The sequence below is a fragment of the Schistocerca gregaria genome, chromosome 1 (genome assembly GCF_023897955.1).
Source record: "Schistocerca gregaria isolate iqSchGreg1 chromosome 1, iqSchGreg1.2, whole genome shotgun sequence".
Taxonomy (NCBI): domain Eukaryota; kingdom Metazoa; phylum Arthropoda; class Insecta; order Orthoptera; family Acrididae; genus Schistocerca; species Schistocerca gregaria.
The window spans coordinates 577,106,165-577,125,520 of record NC_064920.1 but is presented as its reverse complement, the minus strand read 5'-3'; the positions used below and the strand labels follow the sequence as shown (position 1 = coordinate 577,125,520).

Genomic DNA, 19,356 nt, shown 5'->3' with positions numbered 1-19,356 from the left:
CACCCTGCCGTCCTAGATTGTCTCTAAGTTCCTCATCAGTTTGAAGGATGAGGTCCCAGTGAAAAATTACACCTTGAACCATATTCAAAGACTGACGGGGAATAATGGACACAGGAATTGTGCCAAGATGGTCACAGGCATGAAGGGCCACAGACTGGGCAGCTGAAGCAGTTTTGATCTACAACGAACCCTACTGCATCTTGCTCACAGTGTCCACTTCGCCAAACTTGTCTTCGATGTGTTCCACACAAAATAAAGGTTTGGTATTGGTGAAAGTACCCCATCAGTCCTGGTGCAAACCATACAGCGGGGGAAATGTTTCACCCCTAGCCAACGAGCCTGACCCTCCTCCCAGGGGGTAGCCACGGAAGGAAAGGCCAAAAGGGCAGAAGAAGCAGCACTAAAAGAATCATTTCATTCAAAGAAACAGCCGTAGAACAATGGCCAGAGTTCTGGACCCATACGCATTTCATTTGCATTGCATCCACTCCGATCAGGGGCTCTCCCCACAAGCACTACCCAGCTACAGCAAGGGCCATCTGGCACGGCGGCCATTGCCGGGAGTTCCAATGCTCCAAGATGACAAGCAACCACTCCTAGGCTTACATGAGGTGGTCACAGCACAGGTATCAGAAGTGTGGTCCCTGTGGTTTCAGGAGGCTCAACCAAACGGGTACATAGCGATCCCCACCACATGGGCTGGCTACCATGCCAGCTATGTATCCTAGCATCAGACAACTATGTGAAGGAAAAGATGGAAGGGACTAGGAGGGCACACGCCGGAGATACTAGGTAAGCGGCGATTCCCCCAATGGCTCACACCATAGAACAGAAATTTAGTAATGGAGGTTAAACCACAGAGGGGGACCAGAGAATGACAAAAGGATGAAGTAATTACTCAACAAAACCAAATCGCAAAGCCAACATAACCGGGATGATAGCAGGGCCAACATAAACAAGGACACCAAGAGAGGGAGGGGAGAGGGCAGAGTGGATGGGCGCTAGGACAGGAAAGGAGGGGAAGGGAAAGGAAATGCAGCCCAGGAAAAAAAGGATGGCTGCATTAGCACTGGGCCCTGTGCTCGCCACGCACATACTCACGAAAGTGGACCGTGAGCCCTTGGGGGTGGGAGGATTGGTGTAGAGAGGTAACACCTCAGGCACAATCTGCAAGTGTTGCATTGTCAGAGGATAATGATAGAGGGGGTACATTTTAACCTCACTGAAATGAATTGGCTACAGTATTGGCTCTACAACCAGAGTAACTCCCAACATGGTTTGAAAACATAGACCACTGTGCATGAAAAGGGCACTATCCACAGTATCCCTCACAAAAAAGTCCAGTGTAATGTCATATTTTGGAAAAATGGAGAACTACATTTTATTTTGCTGACAAAGTGATACAGAGAAGAAAGGAAGGATAACAATGCAAGAGTCAGAAACTAAGACTTAACACTGGGATCAATAGTGTCTGAGTAGGTGTAGATAGAGAGGAGAGGGGGATTGCAGCATGGGAAAGGCAGAGAAAGTATTATGCAGTACCTCGAGGCCCACATTCACACTGCAAAGTATGCATGAAATAAATCATGCACCCCTTGTGGGACTCCTAAAATTAATATTCCTCTCATTTTCCCATTTCTTCAACTAGTTTTCATCAACAAGTCATGCTGCAATATTTGTCTATGCATTCATATGTACACGGGCTGAAGCAATCAAACCTTTTATTTCTTTATATATGAATGAGACTTTCCCAATGTATACAGCTGATGAAATTTTTTCAGGCTCCCATCTAGGAAAATGCCTCCAAATTCCACAATTTTTCCACGAGTGTCATTTTCATCATCTTCTGGCAAAGAGTAAATCTGGCGTGAGTGTCCCATTTATATACCTAAGCAGCAGCTCTCTCCCCCCTCCCTTTACCGAGCGAGGTGGCACAGTGGTTAGCACACTGGACTCGCATTCGAGAGGACGACGGTTCAATCCCGTCTCCAGCCATCCTGATTTAGGTTTTCCGTGATTTCCCTAAATCGTTTCAGGCAAATGCCGGGATGGTTTCTTTGAAAGGGCACGGCCGATTTTCTTCCCAATCCTTCCCTAACCCGAGCTTGTGATCCATCTCTAATGACCTCGTTGTCGACGGGACATTAAACACTAACCACCATCACCACCTCCCCACCCTTTCCTCCAAGTGCAGGTTCTGGAGGGGTCAACACTTACTGAAACATCAGAGAATTTTGACGCAGCCACCCAAGTGGAGGCCCAAGAGGATTTCATCAGCTTTTATTTCTTGTTATCTCAGTAATGAACCTTAAGTTGGTTTCATTCATGCCTCCTGTTACATTCCAATTATCCTCTTCATTTCAGCATTACTGCTGCATCATAAATGATCTACTTCATATATTTATATTTGGGCCTGCACCAGTGATGATTTTCTTTCACAAAATCTTCAATTACAGTTCTGAGCAAAGATTCATGTTGCAATATGTGTGAAACTATTACTCTCTCAGATTACTACATTCTTTATAAAGATTTTTCTCTGACTGACTTATTACAGGATGTCTTCTCGTCTTCATTAATCCACTTGATCTTCTACATCATGTAACATCACATTTCAAAGGCTTCCAAGAGATCCATTTCCATCTTTACCATCTTCAGCAGCAAAATTCAGTCATCTCTTCAAGAGCCTCTTGTACAACTTTCACATTTAGCCATTCAGCAGGTCTACCTGCTGGGTCATTCCATGTCAAGTGCCCTAGAATAAAAAAAATAGTCCCAACTCTACCATCTCACATTCGGTTCAAAACTTGTTTTTGTATACATATGTATGTGTAAGGTCAATGTGCAAAATTTTGGCTCAATGGTTATATCGGTTCCAGAGTTAGGGCCACCTCAGTGGACCCATACCTAGTCACAAAGTGCATGGTGTGAAGATGTCAGTCAGTTAACTTTGTCATAACTGTGTGCACCTTCTGTGATATCTAGCACTCTAAATTTTTGTATGCTAGAACAACTTTTGTTGCTGAATGGAGCTAATGCATTCAAATTCCTTAGAAATGACCATCCATTATGCTATTTGGTCTGAAAGTGCCTTGTAAAATTTATTGCGAAAGATTCAAGCCCTACTTTAACCACCCTTTACTAAAGGGAAAGGCAGCTGGAACCTTAATTTTTTGGGCTGCTAGCCAACAACCAGGTACTCACTACACTACACCAGTATTAGCATTTATGAGTAAATACACCCGTCAAAAAAAGTTTTGCAACACCTCGGTTCCGAGAGTTCTGGAATCTGTACAGAAAATTGAAATAGAGATCAACATAAACATCATTTCCACCCTTTTTATTGCTCATGAAAACCACACATTGCATGCTTTACCACCAAACAGTGAGACCTTCAGAGGTGGTGGTCCACATTGCTGTACACACTAGTACCTCTAATACCCAGTAGCACATCCTCTTGCATTGATGCATGCCTGTATTCGTCATGGCATACTGTCTACAAGTTCATCAAGATACTGTTGGTCCAGATTGTGCCACTCCTCAATGGCAATTCGGCATAGATCCCTCAGAGTGGTTGGTGGGTCATGTCGTCCATAAACACATCTTTTCAATCTATCCCAGACATATTCAATAGGGTTCATGTCTGGAGAACATGCTAGTCACTCTAGTCGAGTGATGTCATTATCCTGAAGGAAGTCATTCACAAGATGTGCACGATAGGGGAGCGAATTGTCATCCATGATGACTAAATGCCTCGCCAATATGGTTGCACTATTGCTCGGAGGATGGCATTCACATTTCGCACAGCCATTACGGCACCTTCCTTCACCACCAGTGGCGTACGTCGGCCCCATATAATTCCATCCCAAAGCAGTATGGAATCTCCACCTTGCTGCACTCACTGGACAGTGTGTTTAAGCCATTCAGCCTGACCATGTTGCCTCCAAAAATGTCTCCAAGATTGCCTGGTTGAAGGCATATCTGACACTCATTGGTGAAGATAACATGATACCAATCCTGAGCGGTCCATTTGGCATGTTGTTGGGCCCATCAGTACCGCGCTGCAAGGTGTCGTGGTTGAAAAGACGGACCTCGCCATGGACGTCGGGAGTGAAGCTGCGCATCGTGCAGCCTACTGTGCACAGTTTGAGTCATAATAAGACGTCCTGTGGCTGCATGAAAAGCATTATTCAACATGGTGGCATTGCTCTCATGGTTCCTCCAAGTCATAATCCATAGGTAGTGGTCATCCACTGCAGTAGTAGGCCTTGGGCGGCCTGAGCAAGGCATGTCATCAACAGTTCCTACCTCTCTGTATCTACTCCATGTCCGTACAACATCGCTTTTGTTCACTCCGAGACGCCTGGACACTTCCCTTGTTGAGAGCCCTTCCTGGCACAAAGTAACAATGTGGATGCAATCAAACCGTCATATTGACCGTCTAGGCATGGTTGAACTACAGACAACATGAGCTGTGTACCTCCTTCCTGGCGGAATAACTGGAACTGATTGGTTGTCGGACCCCCTCCTCCTATTAGGCGCTTCTCATGCATGGTTGTTTACATCTTCGGGAGGGTTTATCGACCTCTATGAACAGTCAAAGGCACTGTGTCTTTGATACGATATCCACAGTCTACGTTTACCTTCAGGAGTTCTGGGAACCAGGGTGATCCAAAAATTTTTTGATGTATGTAGTTCTGATTTTATTGACCCTTGTCCCAAGTGTCAAATTGAAAATTTAAAATTTTTAGCACTTTTCAGGATCAATTTTCTTTATTGCTATCAACTCGGATCACCTTTTTATTGACATGACTGAAAAGAGCACATTTTTTGCTATAAGGGACATGAAAAAGAAGAAAGGTCATTTTCCATATAAGGCATTTAAAATAGATCAAAAGAAAACTAAGCTGTTACCCTTACTGCATGTATTACCTTGTTGATGCGATTTTTTAGTATGAGGGCTATCCACAAAGTACATTACGTTTTGGAATTAAAAATAAATAAAGTATTGGAATTTTTTTTAATTATATACAGATGAAAGCCACACTTAAATACTACTTTTCTACATAGTTGCCATTTAAATTAAGGTACTTAGCGTAGTAATGGATGAGCTTTGAAATTCCTTCGTCGTAACATTCGGCCGCCTGCGCCTTCAACCACGTGGTTACCTCTTCTTGAAGCTGTGTGTTGTCATCAAAACGCTGCATAGCCAACCATTTCTTCATTGCTGGGAATAAGAGGAAGTCGCTCGGTGCCAGGTCGGGACTGTACGGCGGATGAGGAAAAGAGGAAACAACTCCCACTTAAAAGATTCGAGAACTTCACGAGTGGCATTTGCCGTGTGGGCCCAGGCGTTGTCGTGAATCAGCAATATCTTTGAGCCTAACTTTCCCCTGCGCTTGTTTTGTGTTGCTCTTCTGAGGTTGTGCAGAGTTTGGCAATACCTTTGAGAGTTTATTGTAGTGCCTCTTTCCAGGAAATCCACAAAAATCACACCTTTTCTGTCCCAAAAGACAGTCGCCATCACCTTCCTTGCCGACATTGTCTGCATGCATTTCTTGGGTTTTTGGGGGGAATGTGTGTGCCCCACTGCATTGACTGCAATTTTGTCTCGCAGTTCACATGCTTAAACCATGTTTCGTCACCAGTAACGATGCAATCGAGTAATGAGTCGCCATCTTTCTTGTAAGCGTCCAAAAACGTTAACGCTGCAGCCATTCGCTGGTTTTTGTGAGTATTTGTCAAGATTTTTGGTATCCACCTTGCACAAAACTTGTGGTAACAAAGCTTTTCAGTAATGATATTGTGCAACAAACTTCGTGAAATTTGTGGAAATCTCATGGAGAGTTCCGTTATTGTTCGCTCTTCGTCGTGAACGTTAGTTCGGCCATTTTTAAATTTTATGACCCATTGACGCACTCCACCTTCAGTGATTATGTTGTCCCCATACACTTCACAAAGCTGCCAATAGATTTCTATTGGTGTACAGTTTTTTGCAGTCAGAAACCTTATTACAGCATGCACTTCACACTTCGCAGCATTTTCAATTAACGCTGACATTTCAAACTGTCACAGTAACTCAACGGAGTACAGCACGAATCTCTCACTAGCACGGCAGGATGCCGACTGAGCAGCAGAATGCCATGACACCAAGATGGCCACGCTAGACCCGCCCCTAACGGACACAAACGAAAACGTAATGTACTTTGTGGATAGCCCTCGCGCAAATTATTTTTAGCATGGTACCTTTGTTCCTTTGATGTGCAGGTACAACTATTTCATATATATATGGGTTCCAGAAACTTCTGGAAATTAGATATACAGATATGACTGTTTTATAATGCAGGGCAGGGGTTCCAGAAATTTCTGTAAACTGAGATGCAAATATTGCTGTTTTACAACACAGGGCATGGATTCCAGAAACTTCTGGAAATTCGATATGCTGGTACGACTGTTTTGTAACAGATTCCAGAAACTTCTGAAAATTTGATATGTAGGTATGACTATTTTATAACAGGGCATGGGTTCTCTAAATTTCTGGATATGGAGGTACCACTGTTTTATAAAACACGGCATGGATTCCAAAAACTTTATGCTGGTACAACAGTTTTATAACAAGGCACTAGAAACTTCAGGAATTTTATGTAATGTTCTCCAGTATTCTCATTTCATACATTCTGATTTGGGTAGCGCTCATGTTTGTACGCAAATTGTCAATTACTGCATCATTTGTGGTTATTACCTGTGAATGTTTACCTTGCAGCTTGGCTAATTCCTTCAATTCATTGTTGAATCATTGCTCAAGTTACAACATGTTGTGGCTTCAAACAAAGGAAATATGGATCTAGAGCAGTGCACCATTGGACAAATTAACAAGTCTATGTGTCATTTAATTAAATTCACCAAGGACAAACACCTTCTGAAGTAGTGACCCCTCTGAGGTGGATCAGAACTTGCTGATTCGACGAGTTGTGTTTCAGCTTGATTGTGATATGTTTACATCATGAAGAGGAACTGTTGACCAGGTTTCAATACCTGCACAAATCATGCTGCAATCCATTTCAAAAGAAGAATCATGTGTTCAATAAAGGTCTGCATCTTATTGATGTAGCAATAGCAGATTTTTTGAAACAACTTACGACAGTTGATGTTAAGTCTGGACAGAAGCTTTGCCCTGGTTGTAGAGTTGACGTCAATGCATAAAAGGACAAGACATTGCCACCATCAGAGTCTAATGAAGATGATACTACAGTTGCTTCAGACGGCTTTGACTCTAGCTTGACAGCAACTGGTGTGTCACCACTAAAATTTCAGCACGTTTCAAACCAGGATTCTATGCAAAACAAAAGATAAGGCAAGTTCAGATGGTTGTAGCAACCACAATTGCTGAAATTCACAAGCTTAAAGCAGATGATGTCATAGAACCACAACCAGGTCAAAAATTCCACGATTGCTCTTCATACAACATTCTCAACAGGGAACTGAAAGCAAAGCTGGAGGTGTTCTCAGCTTCTGAGAAAATTCAGATTTTAACTTTGGTCCCTACGAGTTAACGAGCATTAAAAACAATGGAAGAATTCAACGTGTATGAGCAAATGGTAATTACTGCCAGAAAGCTGAGGGAAGAGAAAGGCATATTAGCGAAACCAGATCCAAAGCGAGGAAAGGCTTCGCACGAAGGTATTAAGGAAAGTGTAGCAAAATTCTATGACAGTGATGAAGCCAGCCGAATCTGCCCTGGAAAAATGGACGATCTTGTCGTAAGGACACCAGCTGGCCCAAAAGTTCATATGCAGAAATGTCTGCTGCTTTGTAACTTGAAAGAAGCCTATCAAGAATACTGCAGACAAAATTTACCAAAAGTTGGCTTTTCCAGATTTTGTGGGCTCTGGCCAAAGTGGTGCATCACCGTTCGTTCAGCAGGAACACACTCAGTTTGTGTTTGTACAGCTCATCAAAATGTCAAGTTGAAGCTAGCAGTGACTGCAATTAAGGATGACTGCAAGAGTTTGTTAGCCAAAACAGTTTGCAATATGGATTCAAAAGATTGCATGCTCCGACAATCTGACCAACGCCCTGGATTAGAAGTCTTGGAAAGATTTGTAGAAGCTGCATTTGAAGGGAACGACATTGATGAAGCATCTGAATACAAGGAATGGATACACACTGACCAAAATACCCTGGAGACAAAGTAGTCAACGATTGAAGAATTTATCCAAAACATCATGACCAAAATTGTGAATCTCTCACCCCATCATTACATAGCAAAACATCAAAGCAATGACCTAAAAGAAACTAAGGAAAATCTAAAAGGTGGAAATCTGGCTGTTCTGATGGATTTAGCAGAAAATTATTCCTTTATCATGCAGTACGCTGTACAAGGCTTCCACTAGGAAAATGATCAGGCCACATTATATCCCTTTGTTATTTATTACAAGGCTTTGCCTGGAAAGATTGAGTCTCTTAGCTTCTGCATCATCAGTGATTGTTTGCGACATGATACAGTTGCAGTTCATGTTTACTTCTCCAAGCTGATTGATCACCTGCAAACCCACTTTCCAGTGCTGAAGGACATCAGCTATTTCAACAACCCAATACAAAAATTTCAAGAACTTCATAAATCTATGTCAGCACTACAATGACTTTAGTATCAATGCAGAACGGAACTACTTCGCCACAAGCCATGGAAAGTCTCCATGTGATGATAATGGAGGCACAACAAAGTGATTAGCAGAAAGAACAAATCGCCAAGATTTGAAAATGGTTGCACAGTTGCAGGGACCAGAGAAAACCACTGCTTCAGACCAATCGATGAAAAATGGTTACAAATTAGCAGAGTATCCAATGACACAGTGTCATTTATTGCAAGTATTGATCAATCAGTAAACTCTGAGTGTTCCAATTGCAAGATGCCTTAGTCAGTTTCATGCATCCACATGGTCCAACTAATTCATTACATTGGCCCCTAAGAAAGGATACCTACTGGATCCCAGAGCAGCAGATAATCGACATTCTGCCAGCTCTAAGTGCCAATTCCATGGGTCGGATACACACTTACCTATCAGAGGTGCTGAAGAGCATTGAAGAGAATTTTAGAGCCATGAAAATGGTTTCATGAACTCTGGGAACAAATTTATGATGCTTGGTTCATGTTGTGAACTTACTGCTTTATGTTCACAACAATATTGTTTATTTTCTGATTTTTGTATGCATTTATTAAAGATATTATGTCAAGCATGCGGTATGTGCAAAAGCTAAGGTATCTTTGAAGCTAGTTTAAAAATCTTATATGGAATATTACCATTCTACTTTTTAATGTTCCTTGTAGCAAAACACTGAGATCTTTCCAATGGTGTCAGTTAAATGAAGATCAGTGATGGTAGCTATATTAAAAACCGGTCTTGAAAAATTTGTAAATTTGCAAATTTTCAATCTGACACTTGAGATAAGGGTCAATAAAATCACATAATAGTGATGTGGTGTGTGACATCATTACGACGCGGAGTTTATGATGTTTGACTTGAATTTTTGAGGTGTTGTGGTTTTGGTTTTTGTAGTTGTAGGCATTGGTTTTTTTTCGTATCAATAGTTGTGGTTGATCTATATAGGTTAAGGGAAATGACCGATTCAAATTTTCATAGTTTTATTTGTAGATATTGGTGTTTTGGTATTGTCAGCTGTGCTCAAAGGAAATGTCTTGATTCCAATTTCCGTATTTTGTGCTGTTGGCGTTGTTTTGGTATCATCAGCTGCGGTTGGCCTCTTATTTTTATACACGTTTTCGTGTTTGTTACCATGTGTATGCAATCACATCATCATTATGGAGACACTCAGAATTGCCATTTGCACCATATTGATGACGTCATGGGTCAAAGCAGACGGGTGGAATCTGACACTTCTGTAAACCCATCAGAAGTATACACTCACAAATGTTAATACTGGTGTGGTATAATGAGCACCTGGTTGTTGGCTAGCAGCTCAAAAATCAAGGTCATGCTTAAAGTATGACGTAAATGTTTCATGATAAATTGTACAAGGTACTTTCAGACCAAGTAGCAATAGGGGATAGTAATGTCTGAGCAATTTGAGTGCTACAGCTACATTCAGCACTAAAAGTTTTACTTGTGTACAAAAATTCAAGGTGATATATGTCACAACAGATGCACTAAGCTATACCAAAGTTGGCCAAATTATTCACCCCGTGCACTTTATGATTTGGTATGGGTATACTAAGGTGGCCCTAGCTCTCGGACCACTCAAAGGATTGAGCCAAAATTTTGAATAGTGACATAACACATACACTTGTACACACATATCAATTTTTAACAGAATCTGAGATGGTCGAGTGGGGACCCCTTGGACACTTGATGTGGAAAGATCCTGATGTTTTAATTTTTATGCATATTATAGCCATTGTTAATAGATGCTCCATTGTATTAGGCACCTAACTTTATTCCAGGTCACTTCCAGCTATTAAGTATCAGGGGTAACAATGAGCACCCTTGCCTTATACATTTCCTGATTTTGGTATACATTTCCTTATTTTTCAGGAATCTGATCTTCAACGTTCCTTACGCGAGTCCCACATATGCCTACCTTTCTTAGCATCAAACCAGTTATTCCTAAATTATTTTTCATTTTCTTTTCTATTCTTCAGTAAAGTACTCTTGTACATATTTGCTTCCTTGGGTTCGTCTAGTTTCCAACATATCGGCTACTTTATCTTTAAATTATTGAATTTCAATTGGTTATCCACTAATATAGGTTACAATAACTACCAATGTCGGAATCTTGATAAATCTTGCAATCTTCATTTGATTTCTGAATCATTGTTTTACCAAAATATCCAATCAAATACATATTTTGTTTGTTTGTTTGTTTGTGTGTTTGCAATGAGTAATTCATAGTACAGAACTCTATTTATGCTTCTCTCACCTCATTTCACTTGCCAATAGGCCTACTGAACTGGCCTGTTGTATTCTGTTCCCCATCTTCAGCAATAACTGTATACCATTCTCTTATTATAATTAAGCTATAAAATCTTTTGACATATTTCAATAATTCCTTAATATTATCACACAATTCTTAAATTTCTCTATTATCCACATCTCTGCTTGGGATGTATACTTGTGTTTGCAATATTCATCAGCTATTTACTCAATTTCAAAATCAATGTTCTTTGTGGTTTATTGCATATAACTCTTTACTCAATTTGCCACTCACCCTATTCATTGTTATTCCCACTCTATCATTATCTGATCCAGCATCAACATTCTTATGATACCCCATCCAAATCTCTCTCTCCCTATCATGTGTCACAGATAATTAAAATATTTACTGGCTGCCTTTTCATTCCTAAATTTACATTTTCCACTTTCTCCACACAATATTTGTATTCCCACATCCATTTAACTCTTCCCTTTGCTTTCCACCCAAATCAGCATACTATTTTTGACTGGTGGATTCTCTTGACATCCAATGATCTACTCATTGTAGATTAATATTTTGTCCATAAGGAAGCAAGAGATTTTTAGCAATATTCATTCCTGCCACAACTGCGTGTAGGATCACAGCTGCCATCCAATTTCTCTTGATTTCTGCCTTTGTGGTTACTGGAGGAACTGCTGCCTTCTTTCAGAATGTAGCTTCTTTGTGTACCAATCCCATCAGTGATGACACTGATTCTGCCTGTGAGTCATATTTGTCACCTTCTGGTCTCGTTCACCTCCCAGACCATTGCAATTTTCAACATAATTCTGACAATAAGTCCAAACAAGGTGCTACCAGCTGGGCCAGTTGGACTAACATTTTTTCTAAGTACATGCCACTATTCCCACAATCCCATTTATCACGACTTGTGACAAGAACCTGGCCTCCCAAAAGAGTACTGATATTCTGTGTATGAAGTAGTACTGAGAGAGGTGGTGTTTGTACATTTGTTGAATCTGACATACCTATAATAGGAACGTTCTGCAGAAAGTAAATAATTTAGAACAACAGGAAACCATTCACCAAAAGTGTAAATGTCAAGTCATCAACAGACACACACAAAAGAGAATGAAAACTGTGTTAGCTTTTGGAAAGAAATCATTTGAATGGATGGTCTCCTTTTAATAAAAAATTATTTATATTTCTGAATTTGAAATAATTGTTGAATTTGCCACATAATTATGTATGTATGTAACTTTTTAAATGTTACATTATTTACAGTCTTCACCGATGTTTATGAGTGTGCAGGCTTATGTAATGAAATTTGTGGGAAGTCATCTTCATCACTTCACAGCAGCTCTCTTACACATCTAGTGAGACCTGCACTCCTGAAACTAAGGACTTCGCGAAGAAGGTGGTTAATCACCGTCAACGTGGTTCTGTTTCACTCTGTAGCAGAGTGTACACTGGTTTTGAAACTTCATGACAGATTAAAACTGTTTGCCAGGCCAGAACTCGAATACAGGAGACTTGCAGAAGGAAATCTGCTCACATCTGTAATGATTCTAAAGTTGATTGAAATTATAGCCAAACTGAAAGTTAGCGTCAATAAGAAAAAGTGAAGTACATGGAGTCAGTAGATTCGGTTAACTTATATATTGCTCCTAGCAACGCCTTCATGTTTGGTTTTAGGAGTAAAATTATTGGTAAAGTAGCAGATTACACGCTTAAACGACGCCTGCTGACGTTACCGACGTAGGTTTTCTATTCTTAATACATGGGGAGGGGAATCCCATCAATAACATAAGCTGTTCATTCTATCCATACAAAACTGTTGCCAGACACCTGTCTGCACTTAGGCGAAAACAACAGCAAATATAAAAAGTGGTCACACAGTTTCTAAGATCTCCCACAATGCGTATTGGTATGATGATTGAAAAATATAAACCAACCTAAAGCCGTCAGTGGACCCCAGTGAATTATTCTCCTCCACTCCAGTTTTGCCATAGTGCTCAGCTGTGGTTGCCGCAGTTCATGACAAACGTAACAGCATATCACAACACCTGAAGCTTCGTAAGAACTTTACTCTCACGCCGCAAACAATCCGAGAAGACGCACATAAACATCCACAGATTCATACACACCCACATTTTCCCACAAGTTTATCATATCTATGGACTATGGAGTATGGAATTTATTGTCTCTGGTATTCTCTGCTACACACGAATCTTGGGCCCCTAGTCACGGCCGCCTGTATTAGAGGCAGGAGGACTGAAATGTGGCAGTGTTACGTTAAGGCCTACCGCTGTCTGTGGCTATAAGGTAGCAAACGGAAGCAGTTGTTTACGTACTTTCGAGGTGTCTGTTTTATCCGACATTACAGTGTAATTATGCTATACTGGACTCTGCAAAAATTATAGCAAGTAGTCGTGACTACAGTCGAAGATATAACACAATGTAAGTATACAATTCTGTGAAGTTTGTAGTGTTTTTACATGTATACGTGCAAGTGTGCTAAGTGATCGACTTTCGTCTACACAATTGCAACAAAAGTTCTACTATATTGTAGATATAATTCGAAAATAAAGTTTTGAATTCATAAATTTAGTATCAGAATCGTCTCCTAAGTGATTTTGCGTTAATATTATGAATATTTCTACACATTTGATTCTATCTGTAGACTTGTTTTTTGTGATGTCCAAGCAGTAGAAAATACCAGTCCACTCAAATGCTCATTCGCTATTTTTACATAACAGTATTTTGATTTAAGATGTTAGCAATTAATGCATCATCCTATTTGCAGATGCCAGAAAAATGTGTTCCTGGTTGCAGCAGCAACTACAATTCCAGCAAGGGGGAGGGTTACATCTCAGTGTTCAGATACCCTACTGATTCCCTAACAGATTCATGTCTCTGTGGAAGGCCACTTACTGATATCTACAAAAAGCTGTTTTCCATTATGTGTAACATATTGTTAAATAATTATACCAAACTCCAAAATGATCATTTAATATGTTCAAAGAAGGAGGGAGTTAATAGAAAATTAAAAACATTACATAACTTTTGACACAAAATTATGAAACTTCTTTCTTACCTATAACCTCAGTCCTTAAATGCTCTAATTAGTACTGGCAAGGAGGAGGTGGCCACTATGAAATAAATTTTAATGCACCGATAAATACTAATGAACAATACACAACGTTCGTTAAAATTATTATCATGCCACCCTCATATATATAAAGGTGTGAAAGATAGTTTGCAGCTGTCAGAAACTTTTATATTAGTTTGTCATTTATATTGGAAGGAACATGATTCAGATTCAGATTCTTTATTTGTCATTCAGCATTATTACATGCAATAGACTTCGTCAGTTCACTTAACCTAATATTTTTATTAAATATATTTAACACATTTAACTTAAGTTGATATTGGGTATTTCTAAGAATTCTTCTATTGAATAGAATGGGTTCATTAACAAGAAGCTGTGTAGCTTTTCCTTAAATAATTTGATTGGCATGCTTGTGGCATATTCGTACAATTTGTTATATATTTTAATTGACATGTACTTATGGCTATTGTTTGTTTTTGCTAATCTATTCTGTGGCAAGATCAGAGAAGTACAGTTTTTGTATTGTAGTCATGTCTTTGATTCATTACACTTAAATTAGGTAGTTCCGCAAGTATGAAGTTAACACTATCAAGAATATATAGATTAATAACTGTTAAAATTCTATATTTAATGAACAATGGTTTACAATGTGTCCTATTATCTACCTTTGCTATTACTCTGATTGCTTTTTCTGGATCACCAAAATTTCAATTATTTTTTTGCTATTTCCCCAGAGCGTTAGCCCATACCTTAAAACAGACTGAAAAAAAGCAAAGTACGCTGTCCTTACATATTTCGATGTCACACAGAACATCAGCCTCTTCAACAGGTATATAACTCTTGACAGCCTAACTGCTATGTGTTCTGCATGAGAGTCCCATGTTAGTTTGTTGTCCAGGATTATACCTAAAAATTTTGCACTTTGTTTTTCTATTTTTGTAGTCTTTGATAGACTGAACCACATGTTCTGGGTCTTTGTCTCATTTAATAGTAGCCCATTTGCATTAAACCATGATGTTGCATTTTCTTTTGCCAAATTCATACTGCTTACAAGTTTATCAAAATCATGGTTTACAGACAGCAGAGTTGTATCATCTGCATACATATATGTCTTTACATTAATATTTGCCGGTAGGTCATTTATATGTATGAGGAATAGAAGTGGTCCTAATTTAGATCCCTGTGGCACACCGTGTTGAACCTCAAGTGTGTTTGACACATTACTTCCTGAGCTTACCACTTGCTTCCTATTATTAAGGTATAATTTGACGAGTTTTAAACTTTTGCCACATATTCCATAATATTCGAGTTTAGAGAGTAAAACAGAGTGGTCAACACAGTCAAAGGCCTTGCTCAGGTCACATAAGGCTACCTGTATGTGAGCCTGGTCCTCAAATGCTGCTAAAATGTCACTCACTAAGATTTCTATGGCATGTATGGTTGACCTTTCTTTCCTGTAACCAAACTGTGATGTACTCAGCATATCGTTTAGTTCTAGGTACTCATAGATCTGCTGATACATTATGCCTTCAAAAACTTTGGCTAGTGTTGGAATTAGTGAAATTGGCCTGTAGTTAGTAGGCTCAGCTTTGCTTCCCTTCTTAAAGATTGGAGTCACCTTGGATAGTTTGAGAGAATCAGGAAAGACCCCTTCTCTAAGACACAAATTTATAGAATATGTTAATGGTGCTGCAATGTAAGGTATTACTTCTTTCAGTAAATTGTTTGACATATCATAAATATCTGTACTATGTGAATTTTTCATTTCTTTGACAATTTTGATAACTTCGTCTTGACATACCTCTTTAAGGTGTTTCAATGAAGGTCCGGCCTGATTATGATTTCGGTTTGCAGTCTTAAGATAATCTATATGCGTCACATTGGGTTTACTGATCAAGTTTTTTATTCCATCTGCACAGCCTACAAAATATTTGTTGAATGTATCTACTGGTATTGGGACTGTCTGATCAAAGTTTCTTATTTGACCTTTAACAGTCTTAATTATTGTCCAGGTAGTTTTGCACTGGTTTCTACTACTTTTTATGAGATTAGTGTTGTATCTTTGTTTAGCCAATTGTAGCTCTTTCTTATACAATTTTTTTGCGTTGACTTCAAGATCCTTAATTTCTTTAGAATTAATTACTTTGCCTAGGCGCTTTAACAGCATTAGCTTATTTTTTAGATTCTCCAACTCTTTCGTGTACCACATTTTACCCTTTCTTGTTTTGTGATATTTCTTTGGTACAAGATGAGCTTTTAAAACCCCTATTAAGTAATTGTGGAATGTTTCATACACTAACTGCGCATTAGAACCACATGTTTGAAATAATTTGTCCCAGTTAGTTATGTTTAGTTGGTGTGTTAGTTTTCCGAGATTGTTTTTTGTTAGTATAAAGGTATTGCATTTTGATATTTTTTGTGTGGCCTTGTTCCCATTCCTTTTCATAATATGTCTTAATTCTACTGTTAGGATAGAGTGGTCAGAGAAAGCAAATTCCTTTACATTGGTGGAGTAAATATCACGAGTACAGTTGACAAAAGCATTGTCCAGGCACGCTTTTAGTCTTGTCGGTTCAGAATTTACATGATGGAAGTTGTGCTGCCTTAGCATGTTTAGTAACTTATTTACACTTGGTTTGTTACATGTTACATCAAAGCCTGAATTAAAGTCTCCCCCAATTATAGTTACATATTGTTTCCACTTTGTTATGTGGCAGAGTATACTGTCTAACTTATCTAAGAAAGGTTTTTCATCTGAGTCAGGGGTATGGTATATACATACTAAGATAAGTTTCATTACATCACATATGATTCCTGCAATTTCAAAGTGTTTCTCTTCACATGCCCAACTAAGATCTAGTGGTCTAAACTCTATTTCCTTTGAAACGAAGATAACAGTGCCTCCTTTGCAGTACTGAGATCTGCAAAAACTGTTTCCATGTTTATAGCCTTCTGGTACATAGTATTCAATTTGTCCTGGTTTAAGCCAATGTTCAGATAAACATAGGAAGGAGTACTTATTATGTGGCATTGCCTCCTCCAGTATTTCAACTTTACTTTCAAGACCCTGAATGTTTAAGAATATGATACTACTGTTACTTATCTGTGAGTTTGCAGGCAGTTTTTTTCACATTTTTGTCTTCTTTTTGGCTTGAAACCATAAAAAATTATCACTAAGTGGCACAGATGTATTTTTCCTTTGGCTCCTCCTTAAGCTGCACTGTACTGTTACTGTTGCTTCCTTTTCCACCGCTGTACTTGGTGATGTGGTTACTGCTGCTGGTGAAACTTCTGCTGGTACTGCCTTTTCCACTACTGTTATTGGTGATGTGGTTACTGTTGCTGGTGAAACTTCTGCTACTGGTGATGTGGTTACTGTTGCTGGTGAAACTTCTGCTGGTACTGCTACAGTTACTTCCTTTTCCCTTGCTGTCACTGATGATGCCACTGGTGACTGTGATACTTCACATGTTGGCACAGATGTAATTTTTTCATCACAGAGTGTATCTGGAGATGTTTCTTCCTCATATGTTGTAGGTGCACTTTTCATTTCTGTTGTCATTGGCAGAGAACCTGTTGCAGGTAGTGCTATTTTCACATGGGTGTCCACTCCTGCAGTTTTTATCACCTGGAGAATTTCTTTGGCCAGCACTTTCTTGCCTAGGTTGTTTCTGTGTAGTCCATGTCTAGTAAAATGCTCTCTTACTGAAGTCGTCGCTTCAATGAAAGTTGTGTGCACAAAACTGCTACAAATCTTCCTGAATTTTCGATTTGTTGCGATGATTTCTCTGTTTACACATGAGTTTTCTGTTAAGTCGTGCCTATGGGGAATGTTTACAACAAATACTTTCTCCTGTGAAATTTTCCTTAGCGATTCTTTCAGTGCTCTTACAGCAAGGCTGCTTTCGTTTTTATAGACATACATTTCAAATAGACATACATTTCAAATAACAGACTGAAATAATTCCAAGTCTGCAAATAATGTTAATAGGCACCTCACAAAATTGTTTGCTGAACTTGTATCTCCAAATCTTGGGTAAGAAACGTCGTAATATACTGCTATGAAGCACATGTGAGTTATTGAAAAGTTCATCGTTTGCAAGAAAACGAGACTAAAATGCGTAATTCCGACATAAAGTCGGCGTAATACTGCGAGAAATTAGCTTGTCTAGGTAACTGTGTTATTTATAGGGACCAAATCTACAAAAAAAGAAAGTGATTGCGTATTTATATCTGACACGTCGTCTGCATTCGACGGAATCTTAACTTCAGTCTCGGTCTAGATGGTCACGCTAGCCGGCCTACTGACGTCACAGGCTACGACGTTGTCAGCTTGACGACTCCGGCTGTGCCCTAGTCCAACGCTGTGCCCAAATATTGATGATCGTTGAGAAATGTGAAAAGAGATCGTATAACAAACACTAATGTAATTGGAATTTGCGAACTAGTCTTTATACCCCAGGACAAATAATTCATGCCAATGTATGCAGATGGATGTCACTCACATCGTTAGCTGAAGCCAGCTACTTTGTCGTTCATAAAGATGAACGTACTTTGTACAAATCTTTATATTGTGTTAAGATCAAAAGTGATAACGCTTCTGTTTTCTTAGAGTTTCAACTGTTATTGGATAGGCAGGCAGTTAATAAGCTAACATTTATCAGAACCAACAATAAGATAGAGTATGTTAATGATGAACTTCATAATCACTCCAAGAAGATTGGCATCATAGATGAAACCAGTACGACGCATATACAAGAACAGAATAGAATAGTAAAGCTGAACATGAAATCAGTTCATTAGTGGAAAGTGCTTGCACAAAGTATCTCGATTCTGGCCTTTCAGAGACACTGGGACATAAGCTGCCAAAAAGAAATTGTAGACATTAAGCTATTGTCCATGGTGTAGTTCTTTAAATCACCTACACATATAAATAAACATTTGTAATGATTATTATTCGCACCATCCACACGTGTCAATGGTATCATATGGAGGAATGATTACATCTGAATAAGCTGACAGAAAATTGAAACCTATACTATCAATTTTTTATGACCTCCAATGGTTTTTCACCGATCTTGGTGTCTGTTGGTTTTTTTAGCTGGTACGATAAAGACATATGTACTTGCACTCTCCCAGTATTGTGTTAATTAAAAGTTATAACATGCAGAAGTTGCACGTTTTCATATTCTTACGTAACCTGCATTGCTATGAGGTCTCGCACTTTTTGGAGGAGAAGTCAACACAAAGAGAGAGGCTGTCAAAAGTAGCTCCAAAATTAGTGTTCTGTCCCTAGCGAATGAGACAGGAATTGAAATTAA

At 39.2% G+C, this 19,356-nt stretch overlaps 1 protein-coding gene across 1 annotated transcript in view; it reads right to left on the bottom strand.

Moving 5' to 3' along the window:
• Positions 1-13,131, bottom strand: part of LOC126356711 (palmitoyltransferase ZDHHC6) — a 111,579-nt gene extending 98,448 nt beyond the window's left edge. Inside the window, exon 1 of the mRNA XM_050007392.1 lies at positions 12,879-13,131. Coding sequence (XP_049863349.1) covers positions 12,879-12,933 — 55 coding nt within the window. The 5' untranslated portion in view covers positions 12,934-13,131. The remainder of the gene's footprint in view (positions 1-12,878) is intronic.
• Between the last annotated feature and the right edge of the window lie 6,225 nt (positions 13,132-19,356).